Source organism: Lutjanus erythropterus, chromosome 15 (assembly GCF_056507025.1).
Source record: "Lutjanus erythropterus isolate fLutEry1 chromosome 15, fLutEry1.hap2, whole genome shotgun sequence".
Lineage (NCBI taxonomy): Eukaryota > Metazoa > Chordata > Actinopteri > Lutjaniformes > Lutjanidae > Lutjanus > Lutjanus erythropterus.
In genome coordinates, this window is record NC_139331.1 from 36,882,264 (window position 1) to 36,899,728 (window position 17,465).

General features: G+C 39.8%; 2 protein-coding genes across 4 annotated transcripts in view; both read left to right on the forward strand.

Annotated features, from left to right (window-relative positions):
- Positions 1-555: 555 nt before the first annotated feature.
- On the forward strand, positions 556-8,883 carry gje1a (gap junction protein epsilon 1a). Of its 2 annotated transcripts, none has more exons than XM_084738185.1 (4): positions 556-655; positions 2,251-2,433; positions 3,586-3,783; positions 6,273-8,883. In XM_084738185.1, the coding sequence occupies exons 1-4, from the start codon at positions 626-628 to the stop codon at positions 6,468-6,470; spliced, it is 609 nt and encodes a 202-aa protein (XP_084594311.1). In that variant the 5' UTR covers positions 556-625; the 3' UTR covers positions 6,471-8,883. The 2 variants fall into 2 exon arrangements, with proteins under 2 accessions (XP_084594311.1, XP_084594310.1); XM_084738184.1 differs by lacking the exon at positions 556-655 and adding an exon at positions 1,369-1,499.
- A 7,164-nt stretch (positions 8,884-16,047) lies between these two features.
- The window catches only part of vta1 (vesicle (multivesicular body) trafficking 1), a 71,697-nt gene continuing 70,279 nt past the window's right edge, over positions 16,048-17,465 (forward strand). For both annotated transcript variants that reach the window (XM_084737388.1, XM_084737389.1), the window contains exon 1: positions 16,048-16,258. In XM_084737388.1, the coding sequence (XP_084593514.1) occupies positions 16,168-16,258 (91 nt within the window). In that variant the 5' untranslated portion in view covers positions 16,048-16,167. The remainder of the gene's footprint in view (positions 16,259-17,465) is intronic.

Consider the following 17,465-nt stretch of genomic DNA (forward strand, 5'->3'; position numbering starts at 1 on the left):
CTATTTTGATCATCGATTCATCGTTCTGAGGCAGAAAAATTTTTCAAATTCTTTGATTCCAGCTTCTCAGATGTTAATATTTTCTGGTTCTTTTCAATCTGTATGACAGTAAAATGAATATCTTTGGGCTCTGGACAAAACAAGACAATTTCAGGACAGTGATCATATTTTTCACAATTTTCTGACATTTTATGAACCAAAGAACTGATCAATTCATCGGAAAATGGTCAACAACTTATTTGATAATGAAGCCTTTGTTTCAGCCCCAGATGATATTATATTTTCTTAAGCAGTTGTAAAAAATATTAATTAATTAACATCTTAAATCACAAAATGTCTCACCCAAGTTTTCTTTCTTTTTTAGCATGCATCTTTCGCTGTTTTTGTAAAGCGGAGAAATGTCAAAAGCTACTTCTCTTTTTTGGGGGAGGGATCATTAGCTGCTTGTTTTGTTCCTCAGTTGTTATCTCCTAGCATCTCTCCATTTCCAGCCCCTGTGTTTATTTTGAAAGCTGCGACAGGAAGTGGCCCATGTTTATTCCGTCTGGCTTGACTCTGCTCTCTGTCCCGCACGGTCCCGCAACTGGCATGAGTTTAGGATCCCTGAGTGGAAAAAGAGGGGGGAATGAACAACACGCCGCCTGGATTACGGTTGGTGTGTGGACTTCCATTTTATTTCACTTTGTCCAGTTTTGACTTTTGGAATTTGAATTTTGATCGGGGTTTCTTTCTGTGGTGGTGGCTGGTCGCCCGTAGCTCGCCAAGGGGACTGTATTTGGGACAACAGCAGCTCCGTCAATGCTCTTCCAGAAGTATTTGCAGTGCAGGGTGTGTTGTCATCACTCTTGTTTTTGACTTTTTATTTTGCTGAGCGTGATTTAGTCATGTGTCCACGTAAACAAACTGCACAAAACCAAGTAGTAAACTTTGTGTCAAAAAAAGATCATAAATTGTTTATGTATCACATTTAAAGTATTTTATTTATTAGAATTGATTAATTAAGTAACAGGTGCTTTTCAAAATAAAGCTCAAAATTATTAAAATATCAAAAATTATGTTGAGCTACTTTACCCAACCAGGTGCATTGTATTTTTGTTGCATGTTTGCCATCTCTCTCTCTCTCTCTGCATTGTGTGTGACAGGAGGTTGTTTTTTTCGCTGACATAGTTCTATAGGGATTATAATGCAGGGACCACATGCCCCCCAGGCCATTGTTGGCCCCTCTGTCTCTGTTGTCCTTTTTCTACTGAGCGAGTCAATTGATGGAGGGATAAAAGGCAAAAAAAAATATGCATTGACACGGGCTTTCAGGGCAGAGAGAGAGAGAGCGCGAGGGAGAGGGGTCAGTTGGAGATTTTGGAGCCCGACTGTTGGCGGCCTTTAACTGGTGCCAGCAGCAAACCGGCCATGAGGGCCCAGAGCCGCCCCGGAATAAAACAGGGGACACCGACAGGCAAACCATGTCTTTAAACTACATCAAAAACTTCTATGAAGGATGCGTAAGTAGATGACAAAGGCCTTTTATTGTTAATTTCATCCAGACACTTTTTACCTTTCAGGATTTGACAGTTACAGAGCAACGACGCCAAACAATTATCCCTCTCGAGGCTTAAAAGGAAAAGACATTGATCTGTTTTCATTCTCAGCTTCTTAATCCATCTCCTCTTACCGCCGTCTTCATGCGGCTGAGTGACATATTTGTAAGCCAAAAGGCTCTTTGCTTTGTGTGAGTGTCATTCTGGCCTTTTTTTCTGGTAAACATGACTCAGTGTTAGCAGGTAGAGAGAGGAGATGGGAAATGTTTCCTCTGAATGGGTTTTGTTTTAGCCTTCAGAGCTCAGGGCCTCAGTGAGCCTCTGGTGCAGCTGCATTTATCTGGCTGACAAAAGCTATTTTGTCTTTGTTTCCCACTGTGTGTGTGTGTGTGTGTGTGTGTGTGTGTGTGTGTGTGCACGCACGTCTGTGTGTCCATGCTTGTGCAATGAAAATCTGAATGCTTGTTTGCACACGTGTGTGTGTGTGTCGATGATATATAATGCCTTTGTGTCCATGTGTGTGTTTATGTGCACACGAGTGTGTTCTTGGTTGTGTGTTTGTCCCTGTCTGCCTACATTAATGTGCCTCTGTGTTGCATTGTGTAATTGGGCTCGTGTGTGTTCTTGCTTACCTGTCTGTGTGTGTGTGTGTGCGTGTGTGTGTGTGTGTGTGTGTGTGTGTGTGTGTGTGTGTGTGTGTGTGTGTGTGTTACAGCTCAGGCCTCCTACGGTGATAGGCCAGTTCCACACCTTGTTCTTCGGCTCGGTGCGGATGTTCTTCCTGGGTGTTCTTGGCTTCGCCGTCTACGGGAATGAAGCTCTGCACTTCAGCTGCGACCCTGATCGCCGAGAACTCAACTTGTACTGTTACAACCAGTTCAGACCCATAACGCCTCAGGTACGACTAAAATAGTTACACAGAGCTGTACCAGTAAAACTTATTGTATAGAACTGAAGTAAATTAGGTTAAGCTATCACATGCTTATATCGACAGAAACTGTAGTGAAAGTAATTGTAAAACATGAGATAATTTATAAGCAGTGATGCAGTTACACAGTCAGTCCACCAGAGAGTGCTGAAAAGTCTATTTTCTGCTCTGTTCGGCACGTATTTCAGCACATATCTTGGTCACAACTATTATACTTTTAATAATAACAGATGTTTTAAGGGTAATTTTCAACCTGGATCCTATTTTCCCATGTTTTTTGTGTCAAAGTGACTAATAGGGACATAAGATTTTGAAATTGGTCCAGTATTGAGTGAGACCGCTGCAGCCATCTGCTGCAAAATGGGCTGCAATTTAATCCTTATGGGCCATTACGCCTGTCAAAGCCTAACAAAAAAGGTGTCTCTTTGTATGGTTCCTTTCCATAATGTTGTCGAAGTGTAATATCTTTAAAGTTTAACCAGAAGCAGCAGTTTTATCACTCTTACCAAACTCACCAGATTCCACTCATAGCAAAATAATAAACACAGTTCATTCAAAGTCGACACAAACAAAATAAAACTCACCAAAATTGTCTTTTTTGACTTTCCACTGTTCCAACAATCACCAGCTTTGGTTTGGTTGATATAAACCCTTAATTCACCACATTAGATGTGAAAATATGGGGAGAAATGAGAACTTTGTTCAGCATTTGAAGTTGACCAAAGAAAATTAAGCCAAATCTCTGCTGTTAAACTTGTATCACATTTGGTGAAAACCACATAATGACTTGTTTAGGACTGGAAACTCTGGAAACTGGAACATGACTGTACATAAACTCACAAATAAATTCTGAATTTTCCACTTGAGGCTTCTTTAGGAACAAATCCAGTCAAAAAAACAGCCAGAGACTGTGTTCAGCATGACAGTTTTTCCATATTGGTAGAAAATACAATTTTGGAGAGGTGAAACATTTTAGCAAACATTGACCTCGAGTATGTTCCTGCTGCCTCAGTTATCAAAGATACAAATACCATATTTTGTTTACCTGCAATTCCAACCCCACAACTTTTTTCCTTCTATTGGTTTTGTCACTCCTGCCCGTCTTTCTGTCTGCCTCTGCAGGTGTTTTGGGCGTTACAGTTGGTAACAGTTCTAGTTCCTGGGGCGGTGTTCCACCTCTATGCAGCCTGTAAAAACATTGACCAGGAAGAAATCCTCGAACGACCCATCTACACCGTCTTCTACATAATCTCTGTTCTTCTACGCATCATTCTTGAAGTCATCGCCTTCTGGCTACAAAGCCACCTCTTTGGCTTCCAGGTCTGTACATTTCTAATAATTTAAGATTTGCTAAAATCAATAAAGTGTTTGTGAATGTCACAGTTATGTATCCATCCATTTTCAAGTTGCCTCTCATGGTCATGGTGACAAAAGACCGTGGAATGTATCACTTACTGTACATCCTTGGGGTACCAGCTCCATCCCAGGCCAACCAGGAGGCGCAATTCTCCCAGCATGTCTCAGGTTGCCAAGGGTTCCTTTTGCATTTCGTCATAAGTGGAACAACTCTAAAGAAATGGGATACCTTTACTGTCCTGGAATCACATCAACTATCTCCTACTGCAGCCAGTATGTTCATATCAGATTCATGTATTCAAGACCCTTTAAATATTGAAGCATGCCACTCTTTGAAGAAACCTTAATCAGTGGTTCAGCAGTTGTCAAGACACCCTGGCTCTGTACCCAAAGTCGGGAAATTCTTCCTTGCCCAATTGTCAATCTTTGGACAAAGCATTTCCACAAAGACACCTTGCTAAGAGATATTAAAACAACAGGCAGATTTGAGGAAGTACATACTGTAACAACAAGGCAACATTAAAAAATTATGGGTAAACATCCAGAGAACCACTGGGCTCTGCTCCCATCAGCAATGAACAAGGACGAGAAGCCTGGTCAGCCAGAGAGGTTTGATTGAAGATTGAATAATGCTGTTGGTAGGGTCCACCAAGAATCCATGCATCCACCACTTCCCAATCCCTGACAGTCGGAGATTTCCCTGCCTACAGATCATCTGGGGATTTCCAAGTTGCCAAGATAGCCTGGCTCCACACCAAATGTTAGGGGTTAGTGAGTTAGTTCTTCCTGGCCCAATCTTTCCACAAAGGTTTTCCACAAAGATTTGACACATCTTGCTAATAAACATCAACAGCCAGAAGTGAGGGATATGGTACCTATGGTACATTTAAAAATGATGGAATTAACATCCAATCAATTAGGTTAGCACCAGAGAACCATTGACCTCTGCTCCTGTCTGCAATGACCAAGAAGAAGAGGCATGACCAACGAGGTTTGATTGAAGACTGAAGAGTGCTGTGAAGTCTGTCACAAAGCTCTTAGCATTTCAAGATGGTTCCTGAAACATGGTGGCATCCTTTTCCTTCATGCCCTGCAGAACAGCCCAAATTACACAAAGGAGTACTTTTGGGCATTAGGTTCCTGGAGAAGTTTGCAACATGACTGTGTTGCTGAAATTCTTGCCAACACTTTTGTTAGCATGGATCAAGATTCTTCTGGTTGCCTCAGCTGTTGGCTGGAAATGGTGGCCTGGTCTGACTAGACCAGACATCTGGACATCTCTCCACCTACAGATTGTCTGGGGATTTCTAAATGCAAGTTGTCAAGAAAGCCTGGTTCTGCATCAAAGGGTAGGAAGTTCTTCCATGTCCAGGGGCCAGTCTTTCTACAAAGCTTTTCCACAAAGTTTTGAGACACCTTTTCTAACACATCAGATGACAGAAGACATAGTACAAATAGAAACATTAAACGGGGGAATAAACATCTAATCAAATTGGTTACTTGCAGAGAACCGCTGACCTCTGCTTCTGTCATCACTGAACAAGGAGAAGAAGTTTAGTTAACCAAAGGGCTGCATTGAAGAGTGCTGCTGGTAGAGTCCACTGTGAATCTATGCATCCAGCCTGTTTGGTGTCAATGATACTGACTAGTGGTGGTGGAAAATGGCCATTGTCTGATCTTTTACATTGTTATTCTGCCAGCTGGATAGTGTTCAGGATCCTAAAAAAAAGCTATTAGGATTTCAAGATGGTTTGTGGAACATGATGGTGACAATGTTGACTGTGTCAGTGAAATATCTTTCTGTAGTGACAACATGGATCACGATTCCTGTGGAACATTTGGATTTTAAATTCAGCCTTGGCTGCTTTGGTACCAGTGGTCTTGCCTAGTCTTGCAGCACCATACAGTCAAAGATCTCCACGACTACAGATTGTCTTGGGATTTCTTAATGTATGGTAGTGGCTTGAATGGCAGAGTACAGCTGCTAACAAACCTATGCCGCTTACATTTATTCAAAGGACATGCCGTACCAGAAACAATACTCTTCCTCCATTCTCTTCAGACTTCTGCATGTCATCGCCCCAGTATGAAGGGCCATCCAAAATACTTTGGATTGGTTCTACAATGTAGGACTTCTTGAAAACTCTCAGATTGTTTCTACACAGTTTTAACAGTCAAAGCTAGGAGACTGTCCTCAGTCTATTGAGCAAAACGTTTAGAGACAGACTTATGAATGTAGGTCTTGCCCAGTGCATGATAGATACAGCTAACAAGTACTTGACAGGACCCAACTAGGGAATCATTTCATAATAAGACTGAGGATATTACCATGTAAAAGTGCACAGTGTCATCTGTATAAAAGAGAGAGAGCTTTAAGGATTGTACAGTCAGTGGTTGGAATGTCAGACAATCATGAAAGTATGACCACCTTGTGTTTCTCTTTTTTCTCCCAGGTCCACCCACTGTACATGTGTGATGCCAGTGCTTTGGAAAAGGCCTTTAATGTGACTAAGTGCATGGTGCCCGAACACTTTGAAAAAACCATCTTCCTCAGTGCCATGTACACCTTCACTGTGATTACCATACTTCTCTGTATTGCTGAGATATTTGAGATACTCTGCCGACGGCTTGGTTATCTCAACAACCAATGACACAGACACACAAGCACACATAAAATGACTAAGGGTGAATATATATGACACTATTTCTGCCAGTTTTTAACGGGCTCTTTGTTAGCTACTGCTGGACTTTTATCAAACAGGAAGCTAACGTGAGAGCAAAACCTCACCTGTGGTCCATCGTGAGTCGGTTGCACCAAGAAATTTGAGAATGTGCGACAGCGTCATAGCTGGCAAGTCTGAAATATTTTCTAGGTGTTTTTTGCCCTTAACAATAGAGTGCTCATCCCTAGTTGTATTTCAGATATCAGTGGGTCTGTACTGGCTGTGTCCAAGGGTGTTGTATGGACGTGGTGGCCAGAGAATATGTACCTCTGACTCTGAACCATTGGGGAATGGGATAGAAAGAGTTCTAGTTTTCTTTTTTTTTCACATGATGACTGAAAGACAGGCATCAATTTCAGGGTGCTAAAACTAAAACCTGTGACCATGGTCAAATTAGAGCCTAGTTTGTCATACACTTGGTGGCCCATAACAGTTTGAGGGTCCCTAAAACTGTGTTCTTGGAGTTGTACCCAGTTGTACCTCAGATCTGATACTTTTATAGGAAGAAACACCCTGGAAGCATTAGCTGCACATATTTTTGCCATATGCTCAAGGGTCTGGTGTGCACAAAATGCATCAAGGTTTATCAAACCAACTTGATGCGTCTTCTCTGGAATTCACCAGAATAGAGTTCCAACAATGGACTGAAACAGCTCCATATCGAGAGATTTCTGAAGTTTTAGAAATCTTTGATTGAAAGGCCTACAGTCTTCATGTAATGCCAACAATGCAAATAATTAAGCTAGTCACATAATTCTGTATCAAAGTGCATATCAACACTATAGTCTAGCTTGTCTTCCAGGTGCTGATCAAATATGACAGGCAGACTATAAAGCTGGCACCAGATTATCACTTATGTCATTCTTTAGAAACTGTGATCCAGTAACTTTACCCATGGGCGGTTGAATTGCAGGTGCCATTGCTCCTGACACTTCCATGTGTGACATTTATCGCTTCCAATATATGTCTGCTATTGCTTCCAGCCCGTTCTGACATTGACCTCCATCGACTTTAATGCCACAACTTTGTTGTGGACCTTTGATGGGGTTGTCTGCCTTATCTAATATCTGTTTCAGCTTGGTGGGTCTTGAACAACTTGAATCGTAGAATGGAGAAAGTCTGTCTCAAACAGTCCACCAATCTCATGCACCAGAAAGGCTAAAACAAATGACGGTTTGCTTCCATGAGATCCAAAGGCATCTTAGAACAAAGATGTATTCTGAGAATGATGCCATCACGAAATATGGTTTAAGTCTTTGAGGGTTAAGATCTCCTCAAAGACACAAAAATAACATAGAGGTGTTGATGTTATAATAAAAAAAGCAAGGACTGAAACTTGAAAGAAATTTATGGTCTTAAGGATCAATGATAAATATTATTTAAGTCTGGGTATACAGATGTGTTGGAATGAAAATATTTAACAGTACTACAAGTTGCAATGTCTTTTAAGTATCTGAAATAATCATCAACTGCCAGTAAGAAGAAATACTGCACAATTTTTGTGCATAGATTTTTATTACAATTGTGCAAACAGATTGGATGTCTCAACATCCAATGTAAGGCTGATGAAGTCTCAAAAATGTCACTGTGTAGTGTAATTCTTAACAGACACGGACAAAATCAGCACAGAAATTTGAGATTCAAGTCAACATTGGTCTCATATTTAATTTAACAACAAATAATTTGATGGATCAAAGCAAAAACAAACAGCTCTCATTCAGTCCAGATATATTTGAAACAATGGTTGACCCTTTGTCCATGTCTGATTCTTAACCATCTCTCCTCTACCCCAAATTCTCTTTATATCACCTTTTCTTCGCTTGTAGTACTACACATAATACTTTACGTAATTTTGCCTTCAGTGTCACTGTCATTGTATTTTGAAAATTATTACCTCTAATGTTTTGTAATGTTTTTTTTTTTTAATCAGACATCCATCCAACTTTTGTTATGAAGTTTTCAGCAATCTGTTTATCATCTCAGGTACAAAATTGCATTACCAGACAAAAGTGGATCAAACCCTCATTTCAAATCCTTTTAAACCCTTTGATAAGTGTTTTCAGCACTGAGGGACCACTCCAATTGATCCCAGCCTACAGTATCTAAGGCCTCGTCAGTCTCATAGGCTTTAAGAGGATTTGAAACAGGTATGTGACTCCTGTGATTTGGGGTCGTCTGCGTTCTGGTATCTGTTAGTGGAGGATGGTTTTAAATTTTGCCTCTAAAAGTTCTGTCACCAAGACTTAGGCCTTGTTTACACCAAATAAAAGTGTCGAACTCCACACCTGTGCTGTTCAGCTCACATAGGGGAATGTGAAACGTGAATGGGTTCAAATCTGGGGCCATCAACGTGGCCCTGATCCAAGATCGTCATTTTACGTATCAGTCCTGGATAGCTATCCCCTGTAGCCCTGACATTTAGGTCACTGAGAGGGTCATACAATTTATTACAGAAATAATGTTTAATTACAAACTCACTGGATGTTAGGCAATCCTCTACAAAAAACATGCCAAACAAGTGATTTTTCTTTTATAACTTGCCTTGTTTTGCTGCTTTGATGCCAATATCTGAGTTCATCTCTGGGGTATAAAACAGTATGATGTATTAACTACGATTAGCCATACAAATATTTCACCTCAAGTTCAACTTTGGAGAACAGGAATTTGCATTGATGACCAGTAACAAACCAACTTGTCAGGCCTACCTTTTACGGGAACAGAGAGAGTCAAAAACTGAAGAAGCTATCATAACTTATTCGCTGTGTTGCACCATCCTCTTTTATATAAGTGCCTAGGAAGCTTCCAAGGAAGCTAATGTAGCATGGAGAGGGGACTGACTCTTGTTTCGATGGCCCATTGTTCTGAAAACCCTAATAGTCTAAAAACTGTCCCATTGGACCAAAAGCCCATTTGTCTGACAGCCTATCATCCCACATACAAACGACCATTGCTCTGAAGGCCCATATACACACTTTCCCTTCAGCTGTTTGTTTAGTGAATGCCTGCGTTGCTCATTGTGCTGAATAGTTGGGGCTTTTGCCCTGAATAGGCTTTCTTTCTGGCCTTACACCAAATGGCATTTAAAGTTATTTTACTGTCACAGAAAAATTTCCAATGCTGGAATAAAATTGTGACAGTTTTACCTCAGTTGGTGCACACCTCCACCATGAGATAGGATGGGGTTAGCAACTACAGGGAGAATGTGTATTTTTGGAGCAAGGGGTGTTTGTTTTGGGGATAACGGGCTGTGGACAAATGGGCTTTTGGCCCAATAGGACATTTTTCAGACCATATGTGGAAATTCATCCCCAACATTTTTTAGTTCAGTGACTAATGGCCCTCTCAATTACGCTGAACGAGGGAGGCTTTGGCCCCTCATGGGCTAACTTCAAATAAAGACTAACTTTTTTAGCACTAAATAACATTTAAAGCAATTATACTCTTGCAGACAAATTTTCGATGTCAGAATAAAACGATTACAGTTTTACCTCAGTTGGTGTGCGTCTCCATCACCGGAGTTGTAAGATAGGTTTGATTTAGAGTTAATGACTGCAGGCAGAGTGTGTATTTTCGGAGCAATGGGCCTTCGGAGAGATGGGCTTTTTTATTCCGAGATAGCAAGCTGTTGGGCAAATGTGCATTTGGTCGAACAAGATATTTTTCTCACCATCCATGGAGGGCTGTTGTGACTGACTAACACTAGCCTGTTTCCAGCTGGTTAGCAGTGTAGCGGCTAGCTTGCAAGCTATAGTGGTTTGCCAATAGCTTACAAATAGCCAGTATTTGTAAGCTAAGCTTCTAGCACCACCTATTTTTAATGGAGATGCATGGATGAACTAGCTATGTCAGTTGTTAGCTAGTGTTATTAACATCTCTAATTTTGACTAAATACTCCACAACCATTTTAAGTAATTTTTTCTCAGGTTGACTAAGGTTTAGTTTTTTTATTGGGGTATAATAACATTTATTCCACAGGCTTAAACATTTGGGCTAGTCTTGGTAAAGAACTTGTTCAGATTTGTACATGAAGCTGTGGTTAACTGTCTTAGAATGATTGATTTAGTTAGTAAACTTGGAAAGCAGATGGTGTATTTTGACAAGTTTGAGTCATTGATAAGATTCTGGTGAATAACTGTAGAGATTGGGACATATTACTATTATTATTATTTTATTACTGGTCTAAGCAGAATTGAAGATACAACCCCTGATTTTTTAAATAGCACCACCAAATCCCAAACTTTTGATGAACTCAGCTGTGTTGTGAAATATCAACATCACGCTGGGAGGTACTGTACTGGTTTTTGGACTACAATTGAGAACTATTTACAAAATCGGGGCATGTATCTTTAATCTGTCTTGATGCTTCTTTTCACCACCAATATCAGGGTAATTTGTGAAAATTCAATGATGCATCATACAGCACACTACATTTAAAATTCATCTTTGATTTTTATATCTTTGATTTTTACTGATGTTGTTACAGGTTAACATAAAGCTAAGATTAATTTCATTTTTCATTACCTGTTTGTCTGTCTCTCTATTGAGCTCATTTTGTCCATGACCTCACAGCTATGTCAAAGAAAAAGAGGCACATTTTATGACCAACGCATACATATTGAGACAAAACTGTTTGTGTTTGCTACTGTTCAGGTGACCAGTTATTCTCCTATTTGTTTTGTCTTGAGATGATTGATTAAAAATGTCCTACAATTGTCTTTGTCTCATTTTTGATTGAGTTGTTGACCTGATTTAGTATGTGGAAGTATTTACTGCAGACAAAGTTTTAAAAAGAATTTATGAATCATAAAGCAATTACTAATCCCCTCACTCAAACATTACATAAAATAATTGCTAATACTTTATTTGAAGGGGTGTGCACAAGACTGTCATTACACTGTTATAACAATGCCATGACATCTGTCATGAACAAGGAGTCTTTATGAATGTGTCTTTAACTGTCATTTAGTCAATTTTGACATTTTAATGCAAAGTTTACATTGCTTGTTCCGACGTAATATTTATCAAGCAAATAATATTTGTTATGACAACTTGACATAATCAAACTTAAAGAAACAGCTTCATGTGTTAACATAACATTAAACTGTCATAAGTGGTTGGTTTTGACACTGGCTGTCATGACACACGTTGTAAGTGTGTCATGAATGTTTTCCTTGACCTCAAGTGAAGTGATACATTTTAAACTCGTCATAAAAATGATAACATTCACTTTTGCTGCTTTTCTCTGTTTTTATCACTATAATTGATTTTTGTCTTTGGATTTTGGGCTGCTGTTGGGACAAAACAGGAAATTTAAAGATGTCATATTTGGTTCTGGGAAATTGTGGTGCTCATTTTTACCAATTTTGTGGCATTTTATAGACAATCAATCTTACAAGAAAATGATTGGTCGGATTGGATGTGGCCATAATTGAGTTTTAAGTTAGTAAACTAATTAGTTAGTGGTCCCCCCTTTCTGAAAGTAGAGGATAAGATAAATGGATGGAGAGACAGATTGGTTCTTTGCAGGGGAAAGTCAGCGGGTACATACAGTTCTCCATGTGTACCTCTGCTCAGCAGTAAACAAAGCCCAGCCCCACTTTAAATGACAGCTCTCATAAATCACATTACATTAATTTATATGGTGCTTTATACCAAACAAGCTTGATGGAGACAAAGAAAGGACAAAAAGTTAGTGAGGTGAGATGAAGGAGGCACTTTGAGACATGTGGGACATGATGTCCCCCTCTCTGTCTCTGGATCAATCCATAGGACACGTGGACCGAGCAAATATACAGAGGCGCCAGGAGGGGAGGGGATTAAATTAACAGTGAGACAGGACTTGAGGTCTCTTTGGTTTCCATGGATATGAATACAGGTTGTTGCCCCTGTAATCTGTGTAAGTATGGTCCTGAATGGCTCTCGGCATTGGTAGATTGTGTGAGATGTGTTCAGGGTCCTCTGTTGATGCACAAGGTAAACATTTTTCTTTACATGAGTACCAACGCTGTAAATGTTTTATTCACAGCTGAGGATGCTCACATGATAAGTGGTCATTTTTTTCTTAGCTGAATAGAAACCAATCTCAAGTCTATACAGGATGTTCTCTGCAATATGAAAACTCAGTGCATCAATAAACTCACATAAAAATGAAAAAGAACAGCGGTATGGTACATTTAGACTGCACATGATGTACTGCCTAAACAGGTGATTCATTTATTGTATATACTGTATATACATTATTATTATTTATTTATTGTACGTCATCACATCCACATTCTTAGTCTGTAGCCCAGTTTTTTTAAAATCTGGATATACACCATTTATTTTTGGTATCATCGGACAAAAGTTCCATAATAACCTTCAAGCGTGATGTAATTCAGGTGGTCTGAGGGAAAATTAGACTTCTGCTCTTCCTTGTGACATGAGACTTTGGACAGTCACAGGTTGGTAAGATAACTGATAGTTTAATCTCATTCTTAAAATGTCTCATCGACTCAACAATCAAATATCTTTCTCCAGAATCTCTTATTTCCTGTAGGAAATCTGCAGATCCACTGGAGAGCTCTTGTAGACTTGACAAATTGTGGATTTGGACAGCCTTCTGTACTCAAGAGTTTCACAGAGACATGTATGTCCACAAGTTTTCAAGTGCGGGGGAACTCTGGATACAAGAACCACTGGGAATTTTCAAAATAAAATTAAATAAATGTCCTCCGACTGTCATAATTCAGATGAAAATGTTGGTATTTGAAGGTTGCATGTAATTATTACTGTGCACTCAATACACTTTATGAGCAACAACAAAGACTTTGAAGACTTGGTCCAGGCCCTGGGTTTTGTCTGTCAGGCAGCATACAGACTGTGAGACACATCCTGCGTTCCAGTACTCGTACTACCACACAGAAAAAGATTTAGTACGTTCTATTACATACTATGTCAAACGCAGTATGCCAATAATACCAGGATGTCTGACTGCATCCGGTTGGATTTTGCAGTATGCAAGCCAGTATGTCTCAAATGTATGCATCCTGCATGCAGTATGTTCTTTGTAAAAGCAGCTGCAGTATGGACTAAAAATCAAAATATCTCCACCTCTCTTAACCCAACCAGCCACAGGAGATGATCTCCCACCTTAAAGCCTGGTTCTGCTCAAGGTTTCAGCTTCTTCTGACTTTAACTTTGTGTTACGGCCGAGTGGCGTGATGGGCATGATGTCGTATGGATGACAGGTCAAAACCGCGTCACAGATGAGACGTGTTGGTTTTATCTGCTGGTGTTTTCTTAATGTTCTCATTTTTCTAGATCCATTATTGGTACTTAAGTTTAGAGTTTATTTGCCAACCTCGACATCTCAAAAATGGGGAGGATTTTCACAACAAAAATAACTGTTTTTTTTTTTTTCTTTGTGACTCCTAAAAAAATGAAAATAACAAAATAAAATGAATAATAAAATGTTTTGTTCTCCTGGTGATGAAGTTTTTTGTTGTTGTTTTGTTTCTGAACCTCTCCTGACCTTACTGTGTTTCCATGACCACTTCCATGTGTGGGATTTGGATTTAGCCTCACTTTCTTTCTCGATGTATCTAGCAGCTCTGGTGGGTTTAGGCCAACATTAGTTCAGCTCCATTCATCCAGTCAACAAATGACTGGATGAATTCTGGTGCGGTGCGAGCCAAAAAGTGCAAAAATGAATTACCAAGGAAGTGGGTGGGCTTGGAGCAGGGTGTTTTGGTCGATCCATCAACCCATAGATTCTCCTCGACCAAAACCTCGAACCACAACCGCCCTCCAAACTTCGTGTGACTTTTGTTTCCAAACCACAGTGAACCTAAACGCACCACACACGACAAGGTTTTCCACGATGGTTTGGACCAAAGAAAACAGCAGACAGGCTTTACCGCAGCTTTATGAAAAGCCCAGAGAACGTCAAACCTTTCTAGTCTTTTTCTTTGTTGTGCCTCTCAGGTCACAGGTTCACTCAATCACAATCCAAACCAAACAGATCAAAGTTCTCACTTTTACCACGGGCCATAAACTCTCCTAACTGTTACAGACGACCTCTCTGCTCTGAGCCCACCCGCTCTCTGGGAAACGATGCAATTTTGTTCAATTTGTAGAGCTTGTTGTGAGTTCAGTATGTCTTCATTTTGTTTATTGAGAATATGTTTTGGCTCGTGCTCCCGTCTGCCTCATGGTTTTAACTCGACCTCAGAGCTGAAGATCCTGACAGGAACTTTTAAAAACAGAGTCTGATGGAATGTCATCCAGGGTCCACCTCTTGTCTGCCTCCACGTGTGATCAAAATTCAATTACTGTCTTCAAGTAATGTGGTTATAATGAGTTTGTTTCTGTCAGGGCTAGCACAAATACTTTTTCCACTGTCATTTTTTATTTGAAAATAATATTTAGATGATTGCAAAGAATATTTCTTGCCATCTCTACCAACCTATTCATCTCCTGTCCTCTATTTTTATGGATATTTTCTAATTAGCTTCTTAGGAATAAATAAAATTATTAATTAATTGTATTTACTGCCAGTTTAGCAGGATACTTATTTCTCTTAACTCAAACTGTACTTTATTATTCCTATCTTAATCTTCCAGTTATATGACATTCTTATTTGTGTATATTATAATTTGTACATAATTCTTGAATAAAATTTTATTTTTTTTACCTTTTAAGTTAGTCTCTTTAAACTTTTTTTCTTTCTTGTCCCGCTGCACTGCATCATCAAGTCAGATTCCTGTGTAATTTGTACATTTGGTGAATTTGGTGTTTCTGACTCTGATTTGGTGATAACAGACTTACATACCTTAAACTTCATCATGTGTTTTATTGGAACATCCACTGTGTAACGTCTGACCACCTTTAACTTTGATTACAACACACATTCTCCATGGCATCGTTTCAATAAGCTTATTTAATGTCACAACATTTGTTTCTGTCCAGAGTTGCATTAATTTTTCATTCAGATCTTGTATTGATGATGGGAGAGTTGGACCGCTGTGTAAAGTCTTCTCCAGAACATCCAAGAGATTCTCAGTGGGGTTCAGGTCTGGACTCTGTGGTGGACAGTCCATGTGTGAAATGATGTCTCTTTCACTATTTGAGCCCCATGAATCCTGACGTTGTCATCTTGGAATATGTCCGTGTCATCAGGGAAGAAAAAATCCATTGATGTAAAAATCTGATCATTCAGTATATTCAGGTAGTAGTTCAACACTGTTTTCCTGTGAAACTCCAGCAGTGTTTTGTGGACTAAAAAAACTAAACCTGACCTTCAGTTGGCATGAAAGTGGGTAGATAATGACTGAATTTTCATTTTTGGGTGAACTATCCCTTAAATTTTTCCCAGATCCCTGAACATTTAAAGTCAGGCTGTTTCCCCAGTGAATATTTAAAAAAGGGAGTTCCCCATGAATTTCCCCCGCGGGGTTCTGCCATGAATCAGGAGGAGCGCCTGATAGCTGGTGACGTCACCTGGCCCGTGTAGGCGGCCGCTCCTATTGGACACAGACGCGGAAGTGAAGGGAACTCTGCTAACAACAACAGGGAAGCTGTTCTCACTGTTGTCTCTGTGTTCTCACTGATGTGTCTCTGTCTCCTGGAGGACTTTTAATCGGACATGGCTTTACCACCGCAGCTCAAACCCATCCAGCACCACCTGCGGACCGCTCAGGAGCACGACAAGCGGGACCCGGTGGTGGCTTATTACTGTGAGTTCCAATGTTAGCATGTTAGCTGCTGTTAGCATCCCAGCTGTGTTCACCTGAGTGTGTTAGCTTAGCCTCCAACTTTTGTACAAGCTGTGACTTTAGACATGATCTGCTTTCACAAAACGACTGTTTGAGACGTTTAAGGAGGCTCTGGGCTGCGGGTTCACATCACATCACATCACATCACATCTGCTCTGTAATGTTAGCTGATGTTAGCTGATGTTAGCTCTGACACACTTCAAACTTCCCTAGCAGGCTAACGTGTCCTTAACGTCTTTATTTACCTGTGTCACATTCACTGAGGGAGACTTTTCATATGTGGGACTCAGACATGATGGGTTCTGTGAGGCTTAACTCTGATTAATCCTGAGAACTGAAGCAGAAATCAGCTGATTTTCAGAAGTTCTCCTCTTAATCAGACTTTGATAACTGTCACTGAGCTCCACAGCTAGTTAGTGACAGACTGGGGTCTGAGGTAAAGTCCTCGTCCAGCTCGGTTCTTGCTGTCATTGTTAGTGTGTCAGTGAACAGACAGAGGCGAGTGTCCACAGTGAGACATGTCTGTATGTCTGTCTGTCTCAGATCTAAAGAATGAACTCCACCCTGCTGCCCTGTAAGGTGTCAGTAGATCAACACTGGGAGGGTTACTTTTCACATGTAGATACCGAGGCTGCAAGTTGTTGTCACCATTGATGATTTTCTTTTTTAATCCTATATTAATCCATTAGTTAGTGGAAAATCACTGATAGCTGTTTTGTAAAGCCCAAGTTTACTTTCTCAGACATCTCGTTTATTCCAAAACTCAAAGATATTCAGTTTTCTGTCAGAAAGGAGTCAAGAAACTAGAACATATTCACGTTTGAGAAGCTGAAATGAAAAAATTTGGATTTGTTTTTATAAAAAAATTATTCAAAATGGTTAATTGATTATCAGAATAGTCGTTGAGTAAGTTAATAATTGATCAGTAATCAATGAATCAGTGCAGCTCTGGTAGTTACACTGTTAAAAAAGTAGTAAGTAATTCATAATCAACTAATTTAATTACGTCATCAAAATTAGAGATGCACAATAAATATCAAGGCTGATAAATTATCGATCTGTAATAAGAAATCTGTATGAAGTATTATTTCACCTATTCTTGAGAATGGGGACAAATCATGTTCTACCACAAAAAACTTTAAAAATGATTAATACCAACTCTCTAATT

Excerpts from the sequence above, each read along its gene's own strand:
- gje1a (XM_084738184.1), top strand. The coding sequence starts at position 1,461 with ATGTCTTTAAACTACATCAAAAACTTCTATGAAGGATGC. Across the intron at positions 1,500-2,250 it reads AAAACTTCTATGAAGGATGC|CTCAGGCCTCCTACGGTGAT; the intron begins GTAAGTAGATGA and ends TGTGTGTTACAG. Across the intron at positions 2,434-3,585 it reads TCAGACCCATAACGCCTCAG|GTGTTTTGGGCGTTACAGTT; the intron begins GTACGACTAAAA and ends CTGCCTCTGCAG.